The 19,864-nt window shown below is 37.7% G+C and overlaps 1 protein-coding gene across 1 annotated transcript in view; it reads left to right on the top strand.

Annotated features, from left to right (window-relative positions):
• Window positions 1–19,864, top strand: part of LOC150084551 (potassium voltage-gated channel subfamily KQT member 1-like) — a 475,214-nt gene that overhangs the window by 294,703 nt on the left and 160,647 nt on the right. Inside the window, exon 15 of the mRNA XM_090376281.1 lies at window positions 3,888–3,982. Coding sequence (XP_090232407.1) covers window positions 3,888–3,982 — 95 coding nt within the window. The remainder of the gene's footprint in view (window positions 1–3,887; window positions 3,983–19,864) is intronic.

Below are 19,864 nucleotides of genomic sequence, written 5' to 3'. Positions count from 1 at the left end.
ATGAGGATTATATGCAGTATTTTAATAAATCATGGTATAACTGTTTTAAATGTTGATTTATTTATTGGTAAGTTGGGTCAAAATTTAAGCTCTCTAAGCTCGGGGTATGGGATTATATTTAAGTCACCAGTTATAATGTGGTTATGATTGGGGTCTGTGCATCTGTACAAAGAATGCCTGCAGCAAACATATATATATTGTACTACTACTACTGTTATTTTGTAATTGGCATTAGCATTAGTTGAGGCATATGATGCAAGAAAGCAAACTTCTACAAAAAAAAAGCAAACATCAGCCAAAAAAAAAAAAAAAAACCTTCCCGTTTCACCCATCCAGTCACTCCAAATGTTTATCTAGTTCAGTCTTAAATTTATTTAAGCTATCAACTTCCACAACAACAGATGGAAGTGTGTTCCAACAATTAACTAACCACTGGCTAAAGGCAAACTTCCGCACATCTGTTCTACAACTCTTTTTCCTCAGTTTGAAGCTATGCCTCCTCAGGTTCTTAATCTGAGCAAATAGAAGTATCCCGTCAGCATTGAGCCTGCTCAAATCATTCAAGGCCTTTTATACTTCAATCAGATCACCTCACAGGTGCCTAGTCTCCAGATGCTGCAACTTGCAGAACTTAAGCCTTTCTTTATAAGCACCCCCCCTTGTCCCCCCCTCACCAATCTTGTTGCCCTTCTGTGTTACTGGTTCTAGCAACTCTACATCCTTCCTAAAATGAGGCCTCCAGACCTGTATGTAGTACTCAAGGTGTGGCCTGACCATTGCCTTATACAAAGGGATAATCACTTCCTTGTGTCTGCTAGCAAAATTCCTATACATCATTGACAAAACTCCATGACCTCCTCTGGCAGCCTGTCTGCACTGCTCAGAGAACTTCATATCTGAATGCACAATTAAACCCAGGTCTTTTTCATTCTCCACCTCCCTGAGTGTAGTACCACACAGTTGGTATGTTTCTCTTGGGTTACTGTTACCCATATGCAGTACTTTGCATTTGTCAATGTTAAACTTCAGTTGCCACTTCTCAGCCCATTTGCCTAACTTTTCTAGATCCTGTTGCAGTAGCATACTGTCTTTACTGTCATTAACAACCCTGCCAACCTTTGTATCATCTGCAAACTTGGACATTAAGCTTGATATACCTTCATCAATATCATTGATAAATACACAAAACAACAATGGGCCCAACACCGAACCCTGGGAAACTCCACTAATAACATTAGTCCACATAGAGCAGTGTCCATTTATTACCACTTTTTGCCGTCTCCCATTCAACCATCCCTTTATCCGTTGCAGCAACTTGCCCTTACTGCCATACTGCTCAAATTTGTATAGCAGTCTTCTATGTGCAACAGAATCAAAAGCTTTCCTGAAATCCAAGTATATGATATCAAAATTACTTGCTTTTAAGCCGAATGGTCTAGCATGTTTAAATCTGATATTAATATTTATGTTATTAATAGATAGAAAATAATTACTTAGGTTAATTGTTTTATGTATATCTAAATTATCCATCATTTTGTTTTGAAAATATAGGATGAGTATTGAACTTTATGGTTGCTTGTTGTTATGTAAAACTTTGATTCCGAATTTGCTAATGTCTTCTTGTGTGATGTGCATAAGGTGACTAGATCTAATGTCATAATTATTGGCTTTTCTGCTTTCTGCTTTTCGGCTTTGAGTGCACTAAGTTTAATACTGAAAAGTGTATTTTGTATTGAATTGATGTTTATAGGATCGATGTCCCATATTTTAAATAAATCTATGAAGTCTCCTAACTGTTCTCAGTTCTTGATTTAGCATATTTTCTTTTTTTTTTTTTTTTTTTGTGTAGTTTGGCTATTTGGAACATATTATAAACACAAATATCATTCATATTATTAGTCATGTATTTTTGGTTGAATATGTTATTCAGTCCATATGGGTATAGGGTATTGTTATATGAGTATTGTTATTATTATTCTAATAGTACATTTATCATGTATGTGGTGTGTGGGACACATTTAATAAACTCATTTATTTTATGCAAAAAAAGAATGGTATAGGTTCTAAACAGCAAGCATGGTCCATTAAGTGTGCAGGTTTTCAACTTACATATATACCATTGATTGATTCATAAATACTGCTGCAAAAAAGATCAAAAAATACAAAGAACAGTCCCAGAAATGGGATCTCACTTATAGCACTCTTGAGGTGACTACCTCATAAACTATAAGAGGAGTTTACTTAATTATAATGCTATAATAAGAATTTACCGTAATTATATCTTAGAATTTATGCACATTTCATAGTACTTATTAGTATGGTATATGTGGCCATTACATCAATTTTTAGAGGCAAATCTTGCTTTATTATTTAATTAATTGCAGTATTTAATTATACATGTCATAGAACACATGAGAAATTATCAGCTGTACTCTGAATCAGTTGTATTATGTTTCTTGTAAATAGCATAATCCATTACACATTAAATTGGTCTGATGAGAAGTGGGAAGTACCCAGGCCAACAATTCAAGGGTCCTGGCAAGAGCTTAATATTAAAATTTAAGTAATTAAATTAATTTTTAATAATCAACAAAAAATCTACAAACTTAAAATAAAATTTATTAATATTTTATCTTACTGATTTATTGGTTTTGTTAGAATTGACTTGTTGCTTTTTGATCTTCATCTATATGTGAACACGCATATACACACAAACAAAAATACAAAGACAAGGGAGGGCTGATCATGCATTTTGCAGTGGGACCCACATTAGCTCTCATCTTTCGTGATAAATGGGCAGTGCTCTGAATTGACCACTTTTCCATTTTTACAAGTGGATTCCTCAAGATTGTGTGCAAGGATGTGCTATTTTTAAATTTCAATAATGGTATTGATAATGGTTTGGACCTCTGGATTTTTGCATAACAGATGTCAACAGGCTGTTATGCAAAACTGTCCTAAGGTTAGTACAGCAGTTTCCAGCATTTTTGAGAATGCAACCCATTTTGACAGTTCAGTAAAGCTTCACCATCCAAGTCATTTGAAACCTAGAAAGGGGTGAGGGCAGTTCCTCCTCCTCTGGGAAAGTCGTTTGAAAATTATATTGTTTAATGCACCAAATGCACCAATTCAGCACAAAAAAAAATGTACACAACTTAAGAAATTTATCATATTTGGTATTTAAATAACATTGGAATTATTTGATTTCAAAGTAATATTTGTCAACATACCTTCTCTTTGTTGAAGTAATTCTTCAAATAAATGGCAAATAAAATACTGGTGTACTAATAAAAAAAAAATATATGCATAAGCAAGCTGTGCAAAACAAACATCAGATCACTGCTTTACTACCGAAAAATGAAGGTACATGTTATGATTGTGTGACATAAACTGATTATAAAGCAAAAAAAGTGACGCTGGTCGTGTTGCAACAGGTAGCACAAGTTTGGCACATTATATATTAATTGTAGTTTATGCAATGATATAGTTAAAATTAATATTTTATTAAATATTATTTATTACTTTTTAAACAATATTCCATTTCAAATTAGAATGAAATATTGCTTAAAAAGTAAAATAAAACCTTTTGTGGAAAATGCCTTAATGTTGAGTATTTTTTAATGAACTTGGTTTTTCATTTCAGTTTCCCAGATAAAGCTATAAAAAAAAAATTCATGAAAATTAAATTGATTACATTTAAAAGAAACTAAATTTAGAATTTAAATTTAAAATTTAGAAACTAAAAGAAACTAAATTTAGAAGAAACTAAAGTTTCTTTTATTATAGTGTTAACTATGAGCTGTTTTCTCTCCGGAATGTATACCTAAGCTGTTTTATGTTATTTTCAATATGTTTAGCAAGTTTACATTAGTTTCAATATGTTGCAGCAAGCCAGAAAGCCTTATGATGTTCGTGATGTGATTGAACAGTATTCCCAGGGACACTTAAATATGATGGTACGAATTAAGGAGCTTCAACGAAGGTATATTATTAGAAATTCAGTATGCTTAAAGATTATATTATTAAACATTCAGTATATTACTTACAAAAATTACACCTATGAGGCAAAACATTGACCAGCGAGTTGTTATGCTAATTGAAGCAACTGCAGGTGAACTACGGCACGTGCACAGGTCGGGACACAGTATAAAAAACACCTGATACTGAGCTCTGTTAATCAGTGTTACTTTTGTTCTTCAGATGGGAAAGGCAGTGGACTTAAGCGAGTTTGACAAAGGACAAATTGTAATGGCTAGATGACTGGGTCAGAACATAACCAAAACGGCACGACTAGTGGGATGTTCATGGTCAGGCGTTGTTAGTACCTACCGAAAGTGGTCCAAGGAGGGGAACCCACGAACTGTCGGTGAGGTGTTGGATGACCACGGCTCATCTATGCTCAAGATGAGCGAAGCCTCTCTCGGATGATACATTGCAACAGAAGGGCAACTGTGGCACAACTCGCCAGTAATTGGAATGCTGGTGATGGGAGTAATGTGTCACAACACACAGTACATCGAACCCTGCTGAAAATAGGGCTGCATAGCCGCAGGCCACTCTGAGTGCCCATGCTACACAGTTCACCGGCAAAATGCCTACAATGGGCATGCGAGCATCGAAACTGGACCTTGAGTGATTGGAAGAAGGTCATCTGGTCCGCTGAATCGTGTTTCCTGTTGCACCATGTGGATGACCAGGTACGTGTGCGTCATTTACCTGGAGAAGTGATGGCACTTGGATGCACTATGGGACGAAAACAAGCCAGTGGCAGTGGTGTCATGCTTTGGGTGATGTTCTGCTGGAATACCCTGGGTCCAGTCATCCATGTGCTGGGAACTCTGTTGTTGTTGTTGTTGTTATTTTGGTTTTTAGGGGCATTAGCAACTAAGGCCATATTGCTCCTGGGACATGCGGTGGTCATTCCCTGACCTTTCCACATCCTCCATATTTGGTGGCTCATGGGCTCGAACCCCGGTCTAATCAAGAAACGTGTGCTACGCACTGCTGCTCCTGCCCACCTGGCTACGGAGGCGCCCGGGAACTCTGATATCTACCACCTACCTAAACATCATTGCTGACCAGGTACACCCTTTCATGGCAACGATCTTCCCCTCTGGTGGTGCCATCTTTCAGCAGGATAATGCACCATGCCACACTGCCCAGATTGTTCTAGACAGGTTCACGGAACATGAGGAAGCCTTCCAGGTATTGCCCTAGCCTCCAAATTCCCTAGACTCAATCCCATCGAGCATCTGTGGCTTGTGTTTGAATAGCAACTCCGATCTGCGGCATCTCAACCACAGACATTACAGAAGTTAAAGGATCTGCTGGTTACATGTTGGTATCAGATACCACAAAACACATTTAGAAATATTGTAGTGTCCATGCCTCACCAGTACGAGCTGTTTTGGCTGCACATGGAGGACCAACATCATATTAGGTAGGTGGTCATAATGTTTTGGCTCATCAGTGTATATGTTTTTGACTGTTACAGATTTCAACAATCGGAATGAATTTTGAGTTGAATTATTTTCTGTTTTTATGCGAGAATTTATTTTTATGAATTTCTTTAAAAAAGAAAAGCATACCAGTTATTACATCTTCTTATGCAAGGTGTAATCATATGCAATATTTGATAGAGAAGTATACAATTTGTATCTTTTAGCTATACTAAAAGTTGGTTCTATTTTTTTTTTTATTTGGTGGTGTCATTTTACTTTTAGTGGCATCCACTCTATCTAAGAGTTGAATTTTTTTTCCCCTTTGGTTGTTGAAAGTTGTTGCATCTTTGGTTGTTGACCCAAATTTCTTGATAATCTTCTTATGTTAGTATAAGAAAGTTATCAACAAATTTGAATAACTCAATAACCAAAAGAAAAATAATGAACTAGTAGTCACCTAATGTTAATCAACTGTATGAGCACATCTCTTACATGAGAAAACAGCTGCTGATGTGAGCTCTTGTTCATTAAATTTTGTGCACATTGATGTGCCCTGTCTATCTTGTGAACTCCTCTGACCGTTTGGTTGTCCCAGAGTATAAACAGAAAATTTATTTATTTATTTATAACTAAGCAGTAAAGCTACTCTAAACATATGCTAAGGTAAAGTGTTCTGCAGCCAGTGTAGAAATATTTCATCATAGCAGAACTAACTTCTTGCTGAAATTTCCAAGTTTTGGGACTTAGTCTCCAAGTATAGAGAGAGTTTCTGCTTAAGTCACCCTACTAAAATTTTATCTCACCTGTCTCTTAGAACACAGCTTTTCAAACTGATTTTTGGCCCTGGAACCATTTTGCAAATCTAAATGTTTTCTGCAGAATTTTAATATCTTTAAAAACAGTAATAATTAGTATTATAATGGCTAAATGATGCAAGGAAGTAAACATTTTCTGTATTTTCCAAAAAAAAAAAAGCAAAAAGTTCTGTAACACATCTCTGTTGCCAAAAAAGTAGCTATCCAGTTCTGCTCTGAACTTTACCAAACTCTTTTCCTCGACCACTGTGACAAGCAATTTATTCCAATGATATATACCCCTATCAGGTACCTCCTTAAGATGTCTAGTTGCCAAGCTTTTCACTCTGCATTTTCTAAGCCATTCTTTGTATCAATAGTGATTAGCTTTCCTCACCAATCTGGTTGTCCTTCTTTGTACCTAAGTGTGATCTCCAGACCTGTACACAATATTTTAAATGTGGTTTTACCATCATCTTATATAAAGAGACAATGACATCTATTACCCTACCTGCAAAGGTCCAATACTTCACACCATGTGCTTTCCTATGCTGCATGATAAATTTCATATCTGATTGTACTATAACCCTTAAGTCGCTTTTTTTTTTTTTTTTTGTGGTGGACCATTTTTATCTTTGTTTCCCCCACCCAGCTTATTATAAATAACAGTATTAGTGTAGCATTATTATATTTATAATTCTTAGTTTCATATGTTGTTTTGAAATTAAATTTATAAATTTAGACCAAAACCATGCCTCAGACTATCATCCTCAGAGCATAGGAGAACTGCTGACAGCAGTTCTCCTATGCTCATCATCATCAGCCATTTTCAGTCCACTGCAGGATGAAGGCCTCTCCAGCAACCTATGCTGCTTAGTGCCAACTTTGCCTCTTGTACAACTTGTGCATTACTTTGCCTTTTAACAAAGCTACCTTAAACCAAATGTGATACGGTCAAAGTGTTACCTCTGTGTGTTCACTGTAAAAAGCATAAAGAGGTTAAGTGCAAATTGATTCTAATAAGCTTATATTAGAATTGGGGTCTTGAAGAACGGGGCTAATGTACTTGAAGGAACTGAATTGACATTCCCATCAAACACACAGTTGCCCAGCTCAATCATGGGTGGCAACCTATTTCTACTTGCACCCCCTAAATTTATATGATAATGACACACAACCCCCATCTATTTTCCTAAGGAACAATATGAAAAACACATCATTTATAGCTTTTGAATAGTATTTATTATATTTATACAGTGAAGACAGTACAGTATAAAGAATAGAAGAACAGAAAAACTCTGTTTCTCACACTTCATTGTCCATGCATTTAACCAAGAATATCACATCCATGAAACAGTCTTTCAAGTTTTAGAAACTTATCCTCCATCTACAATAACAGTCATTGTAGATGGAGGATAAGATCAGAAGGCTTACCCTGATTGTTCAACTACATTTTATTTATGCAAGCAGTGGTTCTCAATCTTTTTGGGTGAGGTACCCCGAAAGTTTGGCAAGGTCCACAAGTACCCCCTAAGATTATTGTAGGTATAGAATGCTAAGAAAGGGACATTTTTTGGTCTTTTGCATATGTTTATTGCATTATAGTGGAACCAAAAAAAATAATCACTACTTCTAAAATTTTAAACTAAAAAAAAAAAAAAAAAAAAAAACATAAGTATTATTAAGACTACAAATTAAAAAATAAAAAATACTTACTCAGTGAATCTAATGAGAGACCAGCTGATAATTGACAGCAAATGCCTGCTGAAGCATAAAGTATGTTCTCTTTTTTTGATTTTGTTTCACAATATTTGGCAAACCAATGTTCACATATATAAGTTGTCAAAAATGATAAAAGGTTACATACTGCTTTGTCTGCTATATTAGGGAAGGAGTCCAACAAACTAGCCCGAAACGAAGACAGTGGAACACTAAAAAACTTTTCTTGATGTGTTGTGTCACAAGAGATATTAATCAGTCCTTCTTTTGTGGATAGGATAGAGGAGTTTCGGTTTTTCAAGAAAGGATTAGCTATCCACCTGTAATTTTCAATGTCTGTATTGAAAAAAAAATATTCATCAAAAGAGTTTGATAGCTGTGTGAGGTGGTCAATTTTTGCTTTCTGTAAGTCTGACTCTGCGGAAATATTTTTTTCAACAAGACGTGGTAAAAGTATCAAAGGTACGTTATCCTACTTCAGCTCTCTTTCTCCAGGGAATAATTTTATCTTTGAATGCAGAGATTTTATCATTAGTCATGAAAAATGTGTTTTTACCTTGAAGTGATAGATTCAGTGCATTCAGTTTGTCAAATATGTCAGCAGGGTATACAGCCCCTTGTGAACTATAATCACTAGACAGAAAGCTGATGAATCTCTGCAGTTTATCTTGATCTGATTTTCTTGTGGCTTCAGCTTTATGATTAGTAAGAAGAATCACAATTTCAGAGCATAATTCAGAGAATCTCATCTGCACTTTACTTTAACTCAACCAATGTGCTTCGGTGTAAAAAAGTAAGCAGTCGTAGTTGCCACCTTGTATTTAAGCCACCAGATTTCACATAATTGACAATTTCTATTAATGTCTTAAAAATATCATTCAGTTTTGCATATTTTTCTTAGCTAAATTTTCCCTGTGGAGTACACAGTGATACTGCCTTGATTCTTGTAACAACACCTGAAATGGGACCCTGCACAGCCTTAACACCATCAGTACAAATGTCAGTACACTTCTTCCAGTCGAGTTCATGAGCACAAAGAAGCTGTCAATTTTTTCAAAAAAATCAGCTCCTGTTGTAGTGGTTTTTAAATCATCACAGATAAGAATGTCTTTGCACAGCTCACCACTATACAGGTATCAAACAAATATACTAACAGCACATTTAGGCTACTAACATCAGCTCTTTCATCAAGTTGCAAGGTAAATTAAGGTGACATCTAAAGTGTACGAATGAGTTCACTGAGAAGGTCAGCTAAGCAAAGTAAAATTATTTTTACAGTGTAATTAGAGAGCAGCACCTGTTTTATTTTTGCTTATTTGTTGAGTCCAAATGTTGTCTCACACAGGTCAATAGTACACAGCCTTACCAAATTTTCACCAATAGTGTGGGCCCTCTCCTTCACAAGCAATGTGATAGCTCACTCTGAGTGAAGCTTCTAATAATTCTTTTTTTATGACTCACAAATATAGAGTTCACCAACAAAGTCTTTTATGTGATACTTCTTTTACTCTTTGAAATAAGCAGTCTGTTTACCATTCAAGTCTCAATGATTTTTTTCAAAATGTGTCATCAGCTGTGAAGGTTTACACTTGTGAGTTATGTGAGTTTCTGTTCACGTATTAAATACAGAGGGATTTTATTCTTCTCGTCACTACAATAATATAAGCCATATTTTAAATATTCATTTGGATAATGTAGCATTTTTTTTTTCCTTTTGTTTCATATCTGGAGCTGATTTGCTTATAGATAGACTTGGTGGGGGGGTCATGATTATACATGCACCTTAGTCTGTCATATCGAGGTGTTCTTGACTCATCTTGACATCTTTTCTCAGGATGTTCTGTTCTCTCCGTAGAATCTAACTTTCTCTTTTTTCCTTTTACTAAAAATTTATTGATAATTGGATGGTGTGAAATGAAGATAAATTTTTTTTATTTTATTTTATTTTTTTTATTTCTACTACAACTGATGGGCTTGACCACCCAGGAAGGAAGCAGAAGCCAACACATAATGGTTCTGGTGTAGTGGACAAATGAATATGTTCATCTTGCAAACATACTATGAAGTAATGAAGCTAGAGACAGACATGACAACATATGGAACGAAACTACACACCAAGTAGTTGGAACAATTCCTGACTGTTCAGATCATCATCATCAGCCATTTTCAATCCACTGCAGGATGAAGGCCTCTCCAGCAACTTTCCAGTTCCTTCTGTTTTGAGCACTGGCCATCCATTTACTACCCACAAACTCATGAATTTCATCTATCCATCTCCGCCTTTGTCTTTCAGGTTTTCTTCTAGCTCCTCTTGGATACCATTCTGTTATTTTCTTAGTCCATCTGTCATCATGTCTTCAAGCTATGTGTCCTGCCCAAGACCATTTTAGTTCTTTAGTTTTGATAAGAATGTCCTTTACTTGAGTTTGCTGCCTAATCCATGTGTTTCTCTTCTTATCTAACAGTCTGATTCCCAATATGATTCATTCCATTCTTTGCTGTGTAGTTCTCAGCTTCTCTTCCATTCTTTTGGTGAGTGCCCAAGTTTCACTTCCATAAGTCATGGTGGGGAGTATACATTGGTTCATTATTTCACATTTCAGACAAACTGGGATATTGCTCTTCAGTGTGTGACTATATTTCCTGAATGCTATCCATCCAAAATTTATTCTTCTCTTGACTTCCGGCCATTTATCATTATTACAGCTAATAACTTGTCGCAGATAAGTATATGACTCCACCTTTTCAATTACTGCTTCTTCAATCATCATTTCCCTTTCTGTGGCATACTTGTTCATCATTACTTTTGTTTTAGCCATATTCTTTAGTCCAAAATCCTTACTAGCTGTGCATAACTGATTAAGATTTTCCTCTAATTCTTTGGGATCGTGGCTTATGACCACAATGTCATCTGCAAATCGTAAATGGTTTAGGTACTCTCCGTTCACATTGACTTCTTTCTGCGACCAGTCTAATCTTCTGAAAGCTTCCTCAAGGGCAGCAGTAAACAGCTTTGGAGATATTGTCTCCTTGTCGAACTCCTTTCTCAATTTTAAATTTCCTACTGTCTTTGTCTAGTCTAATAAAGGAGGTAGCACTCTCATATATTTTCTTCAAAATCATGATATATGGGGTATCAATGCTTTGTCTTTCCAGTGCCCGAAACATTGCCTTGTGCTGTATGGAGTCAAATGCCTTTTCATAATCCACAAATGCCAGGCATAATGGTGTTTTATATTCATTTGCTTTCTCCATTAGCTGTCATATTACATGAAGGTGATCCATAGTTGAGAATCCTGTCCTAAAGCCAGCTTGCTCTTTCAGTTGATTCTCATCAAGTATTCTTTCTAATCTGTTAGTAATGACCCTTGTGAACAACTTGTAGATGTGGGATAACAAGCTAATTGGTCTATAATTTCCAATTTCTGATTTATCTCCTTTCTTATACAGCAAAACTATGATTGCATTATTCCACTGCTTAGGCGTCACACCTTTTCTAATGCACTTTGTGAAGGGTCTTGCCACTTTTTGTGTTATGTCTCTTCCTTCCAATTTTAACAACTCTAAAGTAACTTCATCTTCCCCCGGGGCTTTCTGATTCTTCATTTTCTTCAATGCAGGTTTTACCTCATCAGGAAGAATATCGGATATTGTCGTATGTGTTGCTACTTTGCAATCCATCTTCCCCACTGCTGGCATCATTCTCTGCTCCTTGTATAATTCTTTATAGTAGTCTTCTGCTATTTGAATTATGCCTTCTCTGCTGTTTATAAGTACACCATCGCTATTCTTCAGTTTCAGTATCATTTGTCTTTCTGTATTACTGCTCATGGCTGCTGATTTAAATACTTTGTTTTCCCTTAATGCTTGTTCTACTTTTCTTGTGTTAAATCTTCTTATGTCCTCTTTGAGTCTCTTTCTAATGGCTTTGCATAACTCAGTATACTCAATTTTCTCCCTGTCAGTGTTTTTCTTGCTTTTCATTTGTCGTCTTCGGTTCATCATGACAAGTGTTTCTTGACTAATTTTTTCTTCTTTGGATTTCTTTTTGCCTATAGGTTTCTTGGACTTTATCACTTTCAAAAAGTTGTAATATTCCTCGTCGATATCTTGGTCCTGAGCAGTCTGCAGAAGCTCAAACTTGTTCTTAAGTTCCAGTACATACTGCTTTTTCTCCTCCTCTGTTATCTCAAAGACCTTTGTATTATTTACTTGAGTCAGTTTTTTCCTTTCCTTTCTTACATCTATATCAAGTGTACATCTTACCATTCTGTGATCACTTCCAACATTTACCTTATTCCGGACGGTAACATCATTCATGATATATCTTCTGTTAGTGAGGATGAAGTCAATTTCATTAGTTGTTAATCCATTTGGACTCTTCCATGTCCACTTTCTGTTCACCCTTTTCTTGAAAAAAGTGTTCATTACTGACAGTCCTTGAGGTTCTGCAAATTCCACAAGTCTTTCACTTCTTTCATTTCTTTCACCAATTCCAAAATATCCTATAGTTCCCATTTCTGCGCTGTTTTGTCTTTTTCCAACCTTACCATTGAAGTCTCTCATAATAATAGTGTAATGGATTTTCTGCTCATCTAGAAGACTCAATTTCGGTGCATTTCTTCAACCTCTTCATCATCATGGCTCGATGTTGGTGCATAAATCATTATAATCTGTAGCTTGTACCTCTTAGAACCAGAGATGGACCATCATCACTAAGAACCTGATAGCTCCTGCAATTTTGGAAAAAATCAAGGAGGATGTCTTCACAGATAACCTACAAACCAACTACAAAGAACAATGAATATTGATACAACCAAACCAGAACTGGAGGAGGAACAAAATGTACGAGAGCTGCAACCCAGAGCAGCCAAAATGGAAACAGACGAGATCGCAATATCCAGAATTTAAGAAGAGTAGAAGAATGCCCTAGCAGAATTCGAGTGATGGACCCAACAAAGACCAACACCATACCGAAGCAGAGTCCCAACAGATTCTTCTGGCAAGTCACAGACTACCTTAATCAGTGAATAAACAGGGTTACCTCAACAACAGTAACATATGGGACAAAACTACACACCAAATGGTTGGAACAGTTGCTGACTGTTCAGGTCACCAAACAGCAAATAGTAGACCAGAGATGGACCATCATCATCATTAAGAACCTGATAGCTCCTGCAATCTTGGAAAAAATCAAGGAGGTTTGTAGGAGGTTTGACCACCTACAAAGAATAATGAATATTGACACAACCAAACCAGAAACTGGAGGAGGAACAAAATGTACAAGAGCTGCAACCTGTAGCAGCCAAAATGGAAACAGACGAGATCGCAATATCCAAAATTTAAGAAGGGTGGAAGAATGCCCTATCAGAATTTGTGTGATGGACCCAACAAAGACCCACACCATATCAAAGCAGAGTTCCAGCAGATTCTTGTGGCAAGTCACGGACTACCTTAATCAGTTTTTTATAGGTCTTTCCACTTAAATCCTTGGAAATTAGGTGGTGGAGCCTGCCAGAGTACTTAAATAATCTGCTGGGTGCTTGACCTGCCTCCTCGTGGCAAAGTGTGGGTAACAGTGGATCCCAATAGGGGCCCAATGGCTAAATGGTCAGAAAAATAACAGAACATACACCACACAACAAGCCACTCCCCACACACTTTTTAAATCTCTGGCCTCCACGGAGTTCTGTGTCACTTACAAAGAATAAAACGCGGAGATGGGGGGGAATCCCCGGTGCCGTCAGACAACTAACATACTTTACACTTTACTACCTTAATCAGTGAATAAACAGGATTACCTCAACAACAACAAAGTTACACTAAACACATCCGCACAGCCATTTTCTGTGCCAGTGTAGCAGCCACCAAGATGAATGGAAGAGAAACCAGAGACCAACAGAAAATAGAAAAGTAGGTTGCAAAGCTTGGAAACTAGGCACCTTTGAGGAGACTTGATTAAGGTGCTTAAGGCTCTGAGAGGCAGAAGTAAAATGAATGAGGATGAAATTTTCATGGTTTTAAATGATTCTAGACCTAGGGGCCATAAATTCAAGTTACGGGGAAGGGAAGATGTTTAGACTGGATTGCAGAAAGTTTTATTTTAGCCAGCAAGTTATAAATTACTGGGATAAGTTACCTACATAGATGGTAGAGGCTGACAGTTTGAGGAAATTCAAAGGTCAGCTGGATAGTTTCCTATGGAAGGAGGGAAATGCATAGGTTGTCTATTTCCTTTTCTTTTATTGTTTATTTTTTCTTTTCTTTTATTGTTTATTTTTTATTTTCTTTTATTGTTTATTTTTTATTTTCTTTTATTGTTTATTGTTTATAAAGAAAAGCCAACTGACCCAGTACCAAAGGGGATAACAGAAGTAAGAAGCTGATCAGAAAAAGTGAAGATCATCCTCAAAAAAGATAACATCCACAGCACACACACACAAGACCTATAATCAGAGGATCAAAGAATACCCTGACACCCTCAAGCAGAAACTCCTGGTACTCAGCAAGAGACTTTACCAATATAGGCAGAATCCCCAGAGGAAAACAGACAACTGGATATTTGATGAAAACCAGACAGCCTTCTACAGCAATGTTGGACAAGAAGAGGAGGAGAGCAACAGACTCCGTGACCAGAAGACACTTGGAGTTCTGGGGCAACCTGTGGAGTAGCGAAGTTAGCCATAACAGTAGCCGCCCCATATAGATCTAGAATGGAAGAAAACTAGGAAGGTAGAAAAGATGACAGAATGAGAAATTCAGGAGGAAGAAATATAAGTAAATTAGAAAGTCCCTCAGCTGGCAAACCCCAGGAATAGATATAACATCCACAGCTACTGATGTAAGAAGTTCAGCTGCACACACCTTCACATTGCAGAGCAGTTCACCCAGACAATCTGACACAATCCCGGTCTCTAACTCAAGGAATTACCTATTTGAAGGCTAAGTACAGACCAATCACCTGTTTTGCAACAATGTACAAGGTCCTGACCAGCTGCATAACTAAGATGTTAGACCACTTAGAGAACCTGAATATCATAGCCGAAGAGCAAAAGAGATGTAAGCACATGAGCAAAGGGTGTAAGAAGCAATTGACCATTGATGCTGCAGTTATGGAGTCATTCGACTCTGTGCCCCAGCTGGCTTGTGTTAGCCTTCGTTCAAAATTCCACATTTATTTTTTGGTCTATTGTATGATTGTACTAATAAATTTATTTTAGCCAGCAACATATGCTTAACATATCAATAGTTTGTAGGTTTGCGTTGTATTTTTGCATACAACTCCTTTGATACTGCGTGAGGTGCGGGTTTTGAAGAGTTACTTTGAAAAGTGGAGTAAAAGGCAGCCCTTTTACTCCCCTTCAGAGGAAAAGAGAACAACAATGGGATGTTCCATCTTGAAATTTCTTATAAGAGAAAAGAAAGAAGAAGTTGAAGAATAGGCTTCAAAAAAGGTGGCTGAAGAAAAGACTGCTGATGTGGATGAACTTCCATCAAAGAAGGGCAAGAAGTCCAGGAGTAGGAAAAATGCAGCAGCTGGGACTCTAACGCAAGAAGAATGACTAGCATTAATAGAGGCATATGATGCAAGAAAGCAAGCTTATGCAGAATCGGCAGGAAAAAAAAAAAAAAAAAGGCTATCAACTTCCACAACAAAAGATGGAAGTCTGTTCTACCAATCAACCACACACTGGCTAAAGGCAAACTTCCACACATCCATTCTACAACTGTCTTTCCTCAATTTGAATCTGTGCCCTCCTGCTCCTTAATCTGAGCAAGAGGAAGAATTCCATCAGCATTCAGCTTGCTCAACCCATTCAAGGCCTTACACACCTCAGTCAGATCACCTCACAGGTGTGTACTCTCCAGGTACTGCAATTTACAGAACTTAAGCCTTTCTTGGTAAGAGCACCCCTTTGTTCCCCCTCACCAATCTAGTTGCCCTTCTTTGTACTCATTCTAGCAACTCTACATCCTTCCTAAAATGAGGCCTCCAGACCTGTATACAGTACTCTAGGTGTGGCCTGACTATTACCTTATATAATGGGATAATCACCTTCCTGTCCCTGCTAGCCAAATTCCTATATATCATTGACAAGACTCCATGACCTGCCCTGGCAACCCGTCTGCACTGCTGAGCAAACTTCATATCTGACTGCACAATTACCCCCCCCAGATCTTTTTAACTTTCCACTTCCCTGAGTGTAGTACAACACAGTTGGTATGTTTCTCTTGGGTTCTTGCTACCCATATGCAGTACTTTGCATTTGTTGATGTTAAACTTTAGTTGCCATTTCTCAGCCCTTTTTGCCCAACTTGTCTAGATCCAGTTGGAGTAGCATATTGTCTTTACTGTCATAAACAACCCTGCCAACCTTTGTATCATCTGCAAACTTGGACATTAATCCTGATATACCTTCATCAATATCATTGATAAATACACAAAACAACAACGGGCCCAGCACCGAACCCTGGGGAACTCCACTAATAACATTTGTCCATGAAGAGCAGTGTCCATTGATTACCACTCTCTGTTGTCTCCCGCTCAAATCCCTTTATCCATTGTAGCAACTTACCCTTGATGCCATACCTCTCCAATTTGTAAAGCATTCTTCCATGTGTAACTGTATCAAAAGCTTTCCTGAAATCCAAGTATATGATATCAAACTTATTTTTCACATTCAATTCCTTTGTGACCACATTATAGAATCCAATCAAATTGGTCAGACAAGACCTCCTTTAACAAACCTATGCTTTGTCTTAACTATTACTGCAGTTTTGTCTAGATGATCCTACAATACTTCTTTAACCAGTGACTCCATTATTTTCCCTGGAACACAAGGTGACACAAGAAACTATAGACCTGTTAAACTAATGGGTCTATAGTTACTTGTGCCACCTTTTGAACCCCCCCCTTTGTGAATTGGTGATACATTTGCACACTTCCAGTCCATGAGGACCTCTCCTGAGTCCAAGGAAGCCCTCATAATTATGGCTAAGGGTTTGCTAACTTCCTTTGTTGCCTCCTTTAATATAACTGGATAGATCCCATCCACCCCAGGTGCCTTCCTTATGTTTAACTTCAACAATATCACCTCCACTTTGCTCTCAGTTATTACAAAATCACTTACCTCCCTGTTAGAGTTTGATAAACATTAAATAACTCCTCATGTGTGAATGTAGACACAAAATACTGATTCATTTTATCAGCTACCTGAGCAGTGTCCTCAACAGTTGAACCAACAATATCAAGTGGACCAATCTGATTCATCCCCTTCCTTCAAGAGTTTACTTGGGTAAAGATCTCTTTGCTGTTTTTCTTTGCGTTCTTTGCCAAAGATGTCTCATAATCTACCTTTGCCTGCCTAAACTCCTTTGTTACTTGATTGCAGACAAGCTTATATCTACCATAGGCTTCTGTGTCACCTGATAATTTATATGAATCCCATACATTTTTTTCTCTGCCACGAACCTCATTAATTCATCTGACATCCATTTAGGCCTGAACCTTGAACAGTATTTCTTTGTTGGAATGAAAAGCCTAGTAGCCTCCAAGATTAAGTCCCTGAAGGCTTTCCATTTAGAATTCACCATTGGTAACATCATCAGTTGATCCCTCTCTATAGAATTCAAAAATTGTCTAAGACCCCTGTAGTCACCTTTATGAAAGCAAAAGCCCTTCCCCTTAGCCTTGATAATAGTTACATCGTTAAGTAATTCCCATATCAGTACATTGTGATCACTGTCACCCAGTGGTTCCTTTATCTGCAAATTCTTAATGCATGAATAATCACTGCTGATAATCAGATCAAGAGTATTACTCCCTCTGGTTGCCTCTCGAACATACTGCTGTAGAAAACAGTCATCCAATAAATCCAAGAAAGTCTTGCTAGTGTGCGAGTGATCAACTCACAAGTTCCAGTAAATATCTAGAAAGTTAAAATCCCCCCATTATAAGACATTCTGATTTACTCAGCAGATTCATTAGTCCTATAACACGCACCTACTCTCATTTTTCCTTTCCCAGTGCTTATGTCACACCAAACAGACTCAACATTACACTGTCCACCCATATTTAACCCCAGGGGCTCACATCTAGTGAGTATGGGCTTGGCACACCCAGGGTCCTGAGCTGGATGTCATCATTCTTCTCCTTCTTGATGATTCCCTTCTGACTCTCTCTCTCTCGCTCTCTCTCTCTCTCTCTCAGTTATATCCTTCTACATTGTCTTGATTCAGATGTTTTTTTTTTCTGCTGGTGTAGCATAAGCTCCAGGCTTCCTTGCACCCATATGGCTAATAATAATAATAAATAATATCAACTGGATGCACTTACTTAGATTTTGTGTGTTTCTTAACTAACAGCATAACTCCTCTTCCCTTCCCACCCTGTCTATCCTTTCTGTACACATTGTACTCCCGAAATTCCAATTCTGCACTGCTTATATCTGTGTGACCACTACGTCTCTGATATCCCAACAATATCTACCTTTGATGTCTTGACTAGCACTTCAAGCTCATCAAATTTATTAACTATTGTCCTAGCATTGCTTTACATGCAAGTATACATGCACCTGTTTCTACTCTTAGTTACCCTAACACAGCCCATGTAGTTATATGTTCCACTATGACTCCCAACAGTCCTGGAAATCTCCATTGCCTTGCTTTCCATGCTGCTGCTAATTCTGATAGAAGCAGTGCAAGAATCACTTTTGCCTCTGCCTGCAGCCACTGTTAACCTTTTAGTCTGTATATCACCCCCCAAGCTAGCAGACTACAAGGAGTACTGTCCGAAAAGAGACCACAGCTGTGGAATCTGAGACGTCGGACTAAGACTCAGAAATAGGATCACTTTCAGGAACTGTGGTTGACAATCCTGGTTCTGATGTAGTGGAAACAGCACATAAAACTGAAGCTTTGGAAGCTGATGGAGGCAAGGCTGAAGCTCCATAAAATCTTGTTTGGTGAGGGGCTGGAGCTCTCTAATGGTGCTATAGTTGGCATATTAACACTACAGGATGAATTAGAAGCAGTGGTGACTGAGATGGAAAATAACAGACTTGCTGCTAGACTGACTCAAGATGCCAGAAACCAGAGAAGCTCAAGACAGTGATTATTAAGACTACTTTGAACAGAAACCAAACCAGTGGTATTCTCAAAAGCTTCTTCTATTGAGGATGTAAAGAAGATATCTGCATATTCCAAGGCCAAAGAACTGCAAATGGAAGTTGATATAGTCCTTCCAAATTGCTACCAAAGCTTGTGATCTTTGATTTGAACCAACAAGTGACTAAGGAGCACCTGTTGGAACAATTATGGCATTGAAATGTGAAAGGTACAGCCATAACAGAGCAACAATCCTAGGTATCTTCAGGTCCTTGTGAAGAACAAAGTCAAAAACAAGCAGTTGTATAACTTTGTAATCCAGTGTTCTGGCTCAGCACCCAAGATCTTGCTGAGTAGAGCTAATTTTTTTGTTGACTTGTCCTTGCATAGGGTATGGGATATTTCTGTTTGGTTCCCATGCTGTGCTGTCTCTGCATCACCCTTGTCCAAGTGGCACAGCACTGCTGTAATGATGCATTTTGTGGGCACTCTGCAGCCAAAGATCACTCCTATGGAGAGTGTCCAAATAACACTTGTCCACCCAGATGCATAAACTGTTGGAGGAGGAAGCTCCTCCAGCAGTTTATGCATCAGATCATGCCACTGCAGAATGAATTTGTCCAGAATATGTATGATCATTGGATGTAGTCTGAAAGTGAATGGACTATGAGTAGTGTTACTCGTATGCAATGCTCTCGGATGAGCGGACGCAGTAGTTCCACCTCAGGGGGGGGGGAATTTTATGCTGATTGGTCATGGATGGTGGCCTCTTGGTGCTCCCAAGTATATTGATTTGTTCCTAAG

The sequence above is a fragment of the Mastigoproctus giganteus genome, chromosome 6, assembly GCF_048544385.1.
Source record: "Mastigoproctus giganteus isolate SK-2022 chromosome 6, ASM4854438v1, whole genome shotgun sequence".
Lineage (NCBI taxonomy): Eukaryota > Metazoa > Arthropoda > Arachnida > Uropygi > Thelyphonidae > Mastigoproctus > Mastigoproctus giganteus.
The sequence above is the reverse complement of the archived record's forward strand: the minus strand, read 5'-3'. Positions and strand labels throughout refer to the sequence as shown.